The sequence below is a fragment of the Cynara cardunculus genome (genome assembly GCF_001531365.2).
Source record: "Cynara cardunculus var. scolymus isolate 2C chromosome LG 12, CcrdV1, whole genome shotgun sequence".
NCBI lineage: Eukaryota > Viridiplantae > Streptophyta > Magnoliopsida > Asterales > Asteraceae > Cynara > Cynara cardunculus.
Genome location: NC_037539.1, coordinates 6,286,842 through 6,295,334, shown reverse-complemented (window position 1 = coordinate 6,295,334; position 8,493 = coordinate 6,286,842). Strand labels below are relative to the sequence as shown.

General features: G+C 33.6%; 2 protein-coding genes across 2 annotated transcripts in view; one reads left to right on the top strand and one right to left on the bottom strand.

Annotated features, from left to right (window-relative positions):
• LOC112523135 (probable UDP-3-O-acylglucosamine N-acyltransferase 2, mitochondrial) overlaps window positions 1–2,870 on the top strand; it is a 4,189-nt gene extending 1,319 nt beyond the window's left edge. Inside the window, exons 3-10 of the mRNA XM_025132606.1 lie at window positions 98–174; window positions 561–610; window positions 1,171–1,235; window positions 1,332–1,383; window positions 1,454–1,524; window positions 1,601–1,667; window positions 2,165–2,236; window positions 2,534–2,870. Coding sequence (XP_024988374.1) covers window positions 98–174; window positions 561–610; window positions 1,171–1,235; window positions 1,332–1,383; window positions 1,454–1,524; window positions 1,601–1,667; window positions 2,165–2,236; window positions 2,534–2,590 — 511 coding nt within the window. The 3' untranslated portion in view covers window positions 2,591–2,870. The remainder of the gene's footprint in view (window positions 1–97; window positions 175–560; window positions 611–1,170; window positions 1,236–1,331; window positions 1,384–1,453; window positions 1,525–1,600; window positions 1,668–2,164; window positions 2,237–2,533) is intronic.
• Window positions 2,871–7,804: 4,934 nt separating this feature from the next.
• LOC112522826 (protein NDR1-like) lies at window positions 7,805–8,470 on the bottom strand. Its single transcript, XM_025132138.1, has one exon. The coding sequence runs from the start codon at window positions 8,468–8,470 to the stop codon at window positions 7,805–7,807; it is 666 nt and encodes a 221-aa protein (XP_024987906.1).
• Window positions 8,471–8,493: the final 23 nt, after the last annotated feature.

The window sequence follows — 8,493 nt, the reverse complement described above, 5'->3', positions numbered from 1 at the left end:
GGGTATGGTCATTTGACATTGAAATAAATTGGTCATCTTGTTTTACTTTTCCCATGCTTTCCTTTAAAGAGTAACATTAACTCCTGCATTTCATCAGGTATAATGTTTCACTTGCTAACTGCACCATCGGTGATTCATGTATCATTCATCATGGAGTTTCCATCGGTCAAGACGGTATGATCAGTGGATTACACATATTCTCATACAAATTTTTACTCAGCTCCCGTGTTTTGTTCTTTTATGGACATTGTATCCTAGTGGCCGATTCAAATAAAAAGATTAAATAGCGCGAGAAGATAAGAAGAGAAAATTAAAGAAAGGTTCATATGTGAATCATTGAAAAACTCCAAAAATTTAATTTGAAGATGAATACATGAACCAACGTTACAAATTGTTCAACATGGGTTCATATATGCATCTTCAAATGGATTTTTTCAAGAATTCACATATAAACATTCCCTTCTTACCTTCTCACGATATTTAGCCTTCTTATTTGAACCTCCCACTTGTATTCTATATACGTGTATTCTAATAATTAGTAAAAAATCGTTCTTTTTTAGGTTTTGGTTTTTTCGTGGATGAGGAGAGCACCATGGTGAAGAAGCCTCAAGTTAGTAATCTACATTGCTTTCCCTATAACATCTTTCTTTCAATTTTCATAATTCCTTTGTTATCTCTTTCGTGTTTCTGTATACGCCCATGGGACATAACTTCTGTTGATTTAAGGTCATGTTTGGCAACCATAAGCTAACTTATTTTTTGAGCTTATTGAAAAACCCTCATTAAGCTAGCTATCTGAAATGCTACTTCAAGTAGCATTTCATTAAGCTAGCTATCTGAAATGCTACTTGAAATAGCATTTCATAAGCTCGAATGGATTTTTTTTCCATTTTTTCCAATCATGCTCCTTTAATATTTTTTCAATTAATTTTCTAACATGTCCTTTATGGTCATTTTACATTGTCATCTAGCTTATCAACCGGTATCTACCGAACATGACTAGTTTATCAGCTAACTTATTAACCAACAATAGTTTATTAGCCATCAGCTAGCTAGTTTCAAACATAACCTATATGAATCAACAATTATTCAATCTTGTGTTTCGGAGACAATTTTAGAAATCCATTAATAAATTGGCATTTATTCAATCGTGCTTTTCGTAATCTTTAGGCACTAAAAGCTCATATAGGGAATAATGTTGAGATTGGTGCAAATTCATGCATTGATAGAGGCAGGTGAGCTCTCTAACATGAAATGCTCTCTGGGTTGATACACTTTCAGGTTTCTAAATATACAAATGATAATTTACCATTTTACCCTTCTTTCTGCAGTTGGAGGGATACTATGATTGGTGATCATTCAAAGATCGATAATTTAGTTCAGGTCTGTATCGAGTTCATTAAATTGTTCATCTTTTGATACCCAAAATGAGTCCTTTAACCTCAATTTGCAGATAGGTCACAATGTAGTGATTGGCAAGTGTTGCATGTTATGTGGGCAAGTTGGCATTGCGGGTTCTGTAACGTATGCTTGTACTATTCTATATGATCTGTTTGAGTTTCGAAATTGTCTGCCTTTTCTGATGTTGTTTTCGGTTTAGGATTGGCGATTACGTAACTTTAGGTGGAAGGGTTGGAGTTCGTGATCATGTCACCATTGTGTCGAAGGTATTCATTCAATTGATAGGAAAAAGGACAATTTTGGACCAAAATCATATTCACATGAAACACCCAGAAAGCATTCGAGATTTAGGGTGTTCACGGTTCAGTGATTCCATACCCATTTGAGAACCATAAATATTTTGTGAAACAGGGAGCCAACTATTCATGATGAATACAATGAATAATGAAAATGCATGGTATTCATGATTAAGAATATTCATGAATATTTTAGGGCTATTCATCGTTAATGATTCATAAAATAGTTGGTTCTCAGGTTCTCAAAATATTTATATTTCTCATTTGAACTTTCCCATGCATACCTAAACCAGACAAACTCAGTATATCCATTACTATTGTATGGTTTGGGAGGTATGATGTACGTAGAGTGATTGCAAACCTATCTCTTGCAATCATATAACGTATTTATGTTCCTATTTGCATTTCTTGTGATTCATATCGTCGAAAGTATTAAAAAATTTAAAATACGATGCCTTGAGATGCAGGTACGATTAGCAGCGGCTAGCTGTGTCACCAAGGATATCAATAAACCTGGCGACTATGGTGGCTTCCCTGCTGTAAGGATATTTGTAATATAAGAGAGAGTTCATTTAGGAACCTTAAATGTTTTGAGAACCATGAGAACCAACTATCCATGAATTATTCATAATGAATATAGCCAAGTATTCATGATGAATATAGCCAAAATATTCATGATGAATATAGCCAAAATATTCATGATGAATATATCATGCATTTTTCATTATAGATTATATTAATCATGAATAGATGGTTCTCATGGTTCTCAAAATATGTACGGTTCAGATTGAGCTTTAAACAAATCTATACCCTAAAAATTTAACCTCCATTCACAGGTCCCAATTCATGAATGGCGGAGACAGGTTGCTAATCGTTGTCGAACATCAAAGTAGGGGATGTTTTGGACTTGTGATGGATTAAATCAAGCGAAATGGATCATTTGAGGATGTAGATCTTGTCAACCAACCTGTGGAAAACAAGGTACCATCGGTTATCTATGAGCTCATCGGACATTTTTTATACGATTTACGTCCTTGGCTAAATCACGAAAAGGTCAAGATTTATTGGGGTTGAGATGTAAATGAATCAATGTTTTTGTTTGCTTTTACATTGTAGCATTTATGAATGTTTGTATTTATTTCTGGTTTCATATAAGGTTACTAGTGATTCCTATATACCTTCATCAAGTGTTATTTTCTATCATAACCAAATTCATTTGGTTTTGTCCGAATGTTTTTGAGGGATTTGGATTTCATGAAATGGTTTGAAATTTAAATTCCATTTTTCATAAATAATGTATACAAATTATTAAAAAAATATATAAAAATAATTAAATAGTGTTTGATCTGAAGAAATGAGTCGAGATACACGAGAAACATCAAAGCGTTTGCGGTCAAATCTTAGAAGAATCGTTAACGATGCTCTTTGGAAATCATCAAAACTCATAGATGACCACAACCCGTTAAGGAAATGGGTTATTTAGTTAAATGACTTTCTCACAGTTAAATCTAGAGGTCATCATTAGCAGGTCCGGCTGGGCTTTGGGCCGGGCTTAACTTGTTTTTTTTATCCAATGGGCCTAATATTGTAAATTCAAGCTTTTTTGTCGGGTTGACAACTTGCAATTGTTCGCCATATAAACGGTCCAGACTAACCCATGGGCTTACGGGCTTAAAAAGTGTAACTCTTATTTAATAAATGTGAAAACCATAAAGTAAAGGAAAAACACTCTTGTAATTAAAACTTTTGGCAACTACTGACACTATCCATTGTTGATCGATTAGGACTTTTAACGTAAGGATGCTAACAAAGATAATGTAAAGCCTTTTGGGTTATTGAGAAAAACCAAATAGTTCCAACTCCCATCCTTTTAACTTTAATAATTTAATTTTAAAATATACTAGTATAATTGTAGTTAATGGTTAAAAAATATTAATTATAAAACATAAACGGGCCGGGAGGGTCTGTCCATATTTATTTTTGCATTGCCCATGTCCACCCATTAATTTTAACAAACAAACCTGGGCCCGTCCATTTTCTCGACAATGGTTGTTCAAGCCCGTATTACTAGCTGGCCGGATGGACTGGGTCTAACGGGTCGTCCCGCCCATGAACAACTATAGTTAAATCTATGATATTTTGACAGGTTTTTAGTCATTTTTGTCTTTGACTGAGACATTCTTTTGTTAAGGAGAGCATTCTTAATACATGTTAGAAGATCATTCAGCTAAATGATACTGCAGAAATTGGAGAAAAACGTATCTCGAGTTTCCAATTATAGTGAACTTTGGGGTTTTTGCAACTACAACGGTAACAAATGTTAATCACCTCATTATAACATTTAGAAATTCTAATAACAGAATGAAAAACAAAATGTAGAACATTTCTTATATCGTTATATTCATATATGGCGTGAAGTGAGATCAACATGTTTTTGTGAAAGCCGTGAGATTACCTTTTTACACTTGAAACTTCTTCACAGCAAAACGCTATAAAGGTAACATTTACAGTGTTTTTACTGTGAAGGTTCGGCTTTTTGTACATTCACAACGTTTTGCTATGAACTTTCAAGTGTAATAAAGTGGTCTCACAGGTCTTATGAAAACAAACTAGTACCCAACCCTTCGTGTGTATGTGTGTGTATATATGTATACATATATGTGCTTAGGAGAAAGTTCAAACCGATCTCATATATATATTTTGAAAACATGGGAAACAATTTTTCATGAATCATTCACGATGAATAATCCAAAAACATATTCATGCATGAATAATATTCGTCATGAATATTATTCAAAGTTAGTTGGTTCTCAGATTCTCAAAATATTTACAGTTTCTAATTGAACCTGTCGATCTTGTGTAGATATATATTCTCACTAGAGTTCCCTTCACTACCAGTTCTCACAAACCCTTCGAAACCCATATGCCGAATCTTCGTCTTCCAATTAAAAACCCGATATTTGATCACGGTCTCCACCGTCACCATCAAACCACCATCGCCTGCCACACCTCCTCCCCGAAGTAGTTGATCACAGCCAATCACCACCTCCTCCGTCACCGTCTTCTTCCGCCCTTGACAAAAAGCTTCCAAAGACTTGTTCCCGACAACAAAACCACCCTTGTGTAGTTTCATATCAATCTCGACGTAGCAAATTGCCATTCCATTATTAGGGTTAGTGATCTCAAGAACAAAAACAAGACCTTTTGGGTCGTTTTCTTGGATTCTTGACGAATTTTGGTTGCACGTTTCAGGAATGCGGATGTCGGTGAGGGTGAATTCGGGGTGTTTCGGTTTCGTGCTTAACCAAACCACGATCGCGGTTAAGCTCAAAACTATTAGAACTTGAATGAACCAGCAATAGATGGCACAAGGGCTTTCTGATACCTTTCTTCTAACCATGCTTTCAAGATTATTGAACCATGTGAGGTAAGGGATTTGAAGAGATTAGAGAGACTTGAATTCTGAGGCTTTTTGTGTGCCTAGAAACTGCCTTCTTATGATATATATATATATATATATATATATATATATATATATATATATATATATATATATATATATATATATATATATATATATATATATATAGATTTAAGATAATGTGAAACCAAAGGTTTTTTATGAGACCCGTAAGACCAATTCTTAACCCTTGGATTAAATATATAAAGATTTAAATTGGGTTGTTTCTTGAAAAGTTAGAGTTGGATGATATTGAAATGCATCTTTTTTTATCATTTTACAACACTTTCTTGGTGTCTCTTTGATGGAAAGTTAACCTTTGTAGGTTGGAAACCTCTCTTTGGATTTGCTTCCTTAGGAAGTTTGTTCTTTTCTCACTAATTTTTATTTTTTTTAATATTATATATATATATATATACATATATATATATATATATATATAAGAGGTTTATTTTACAAACCATGTTATTTGTATAAACCATACAAATCTCGTTCAACCAATCATAATTGTTTTTCATTTTTTTAATTATGAGAGGGTGATTAATCATTTTTATTATGGAGGGTGTTAATCATGGATATTATCATCTTCATTATATTAATTTTAGAGAAATACATGAAATAATTTCATTAAAATTTCATAACCATATATGAAACAACTTTATCAAAAAAAAAATATTATATGAAACAATTTCATGAAAAAAATTCATATGATTAAACAATGAAATCGACAGATGAGGGTGATTTGCACGGTTTGTACAAATATGAGTAGCTTGCATTTGATCATCCCTCCTCCCTTCTCTCTCTCTCTCTCTCTCTCTCTCTCTCTCTATATATATATATATATATATATATATATATATATATGTAGGGGCAGGTTCAAATGAAAACCATCTAATTCTAAAAAACCGTGTAAACCAATTTCAACCAATCAGAAAATTCCATTTTTTTTCAATTAAATTTAATGAATAAGGGTATTTCTGTCATTTTCCACATTTTTTTGATAATTAAGGAAGTTATTAATACATATTATTTAAGGAAATTTAATAAAAGAAATAATGAAAAAGGTAACGTTTCAAAATTTAAATATATTATATTATTAAAATCTTTATTTTAATGATTTGGTATTCAATGAATCATGAAACATTTTATGAAGATTACAACAATTTTAGGAATGAAATCGTGCGTTGATGTTGGTTAGAAAGAAAAAAAACAAATGTTCATGAAACTGTATAAACATGAAAATGTTTCATTGTAAAATGACTTATTTGCTTCTTCAAAGCATATGGTATACATCAATGAAATAGTGTCGTGATGGTGAAAATTTTTATGTTCTAATTGATGCATGCTTCGTGAAATATTTTCATGGTGTTCCCTATTGCTTTTTGATTGAAGTTGATCCGTTTAATTGGTAGAATGAAAAGGGTTCATGATGATGAAACATTTTCATTTTGTAATTGATTCGTGATTGATGAACTAGTTTCATGGTGAGCAACGTTGCATTGTAATTGAATTTGATCCGTTTAGTTGGTAGAATAAAATGAAACGGGTGCATAATGGATTTTGTTCTTTATGAAATATACGTATCATGAAACAGGTGCATAGTAAATTTTATTGTACATGAAATTAATGTGAATGTAAATGTTTACATGTGAAAATGTTTCATTATAAAATAGTTATTTAAATAGGTTCATGCTGGTGAAACATTTTCATTTTATAATTGATTCGAGATTGAAGAACTAGTTTCATGGTGAAACAGTTTCATTTTATTGTATATGAAATTAATGTTTATGTAAATGTTTCAATGTGAAAAGGTTTAATTATGAAATAGTTAATCAAATAGGTTGATGTTGGTGAAACATTTTCATTTTTAATAAAATAAATATTAATCATTTGTTTACCGATTCTACCCTTGTTGATTAAATAAAATAAATATTAATTATTTTTTAAATTTTAATTTCCTAAAATAAAGTAATATAATCTTAGTCATTGATCAAGAAAATGGACGGATGAGATTGGTTTACACGGTTTACACAAATGGGTCAAGTTTTCATTTGAACGCTCCTCTATATATGTATATCTATATATATATAGAGAGAGAGAGAGAGAAAGAGAGACTTAAGATTATGTAAGACAAGACTGTTTCGTGAGACACGTGAGACAAATTTTTACCTTTGAAACTCCACAGCAAAACACTGTGAAAGTAACATTCACAATGTTTTTGCTATAAAGGTTCGGATTTTTTTTACCTTCACAACAATTTCATTCACACAAGAAACGTACAATTATTTATTCACAAAGTACATATATCGCTCGGTTACAGAGAAAAAAGACAAAACGTAGCCTCATTTGTGTGAGTGCGTCATAAAAAAAGGTGTCTAAGAGAGAAGACGTTCCAACATACTTCGAGAAGAACTTGTCCAAATCTAGAACACGTGCCAACACGTCTCCTAGACAGAACAAAAATCTCGTGTCCCATACTTGTCCACCTCTAACATGAAACACATCATCATTTATACCGGAGATAAATAAATAAAATACTGATGTGTCTTCGTGTGATTGGTGGGACAGAGAAGAGACATGGGATTTGAGGATAACAGATATTTATTCTAGACAACGACAGTTGCCCTAGAGTGTCGAGTCCCTTTTTTTAAGTGAAATACACCGGGCATTTCTTTTCCTTATCGCTTTCTAGTAACATCCCATTTGACCCGACTCCTATTTCACAATTTGCATGCATCTTATGGCGTCGACTGTCCCATGCCGACACCTTAAACCGAATCGACGAGGCCACGTCGAGCCGAAACGGCACCGACCCCCGTTTTCGAGCCGCCAACAGCTGTATCCAACGCGCATAGTTAATCCTCAATGTGGGTCCCGACAACGTGCCATAGACAACGACCGTGTTCTTCGATGATTGATAGAACGGAAACAACAATGGTGTTTCCGCTATAGTTTGATCCTGATAATACAAAGTGAGATTCATCGTGTCGTAATAAATCCCGATATCGAGGTTCGGGTTTTGGGCCGTCACGTTAAACGTGACGTGTACATTCGAAAGCCCGTTAGGTTCGGCCAAACTCGGGATGGAAAATTCATGTATGTGAAACCGGGGACGATGTGGGCGTAAACTAAGCCATAAAACGAACATTACCAAGCCGATAGTGAAGATAATGCTGAGAAAAACCGCACATATTAGCTTCGTGATACGAGTGGTTAAACTTTCTTGGGCTTGGTGTTTGTTGTATTGAGCGTTGTGGTGTTGCCGTAAGTGGCGGCCACCGCGGTGGTCGTCGGCGGTGTTCTGGGTGTGCATTTGTTGGTGGTGGTGGTGGGTGG

Excerpts from the sequence above, each read along its gene's own strand:
- LOC112522826 (XM_025132138.1), bottom strand. The coding sequence starts at position 8,470 with ATGCACACCCAGAACACCGCCGACGACCACCGCGGTGGCCGCCACTTA.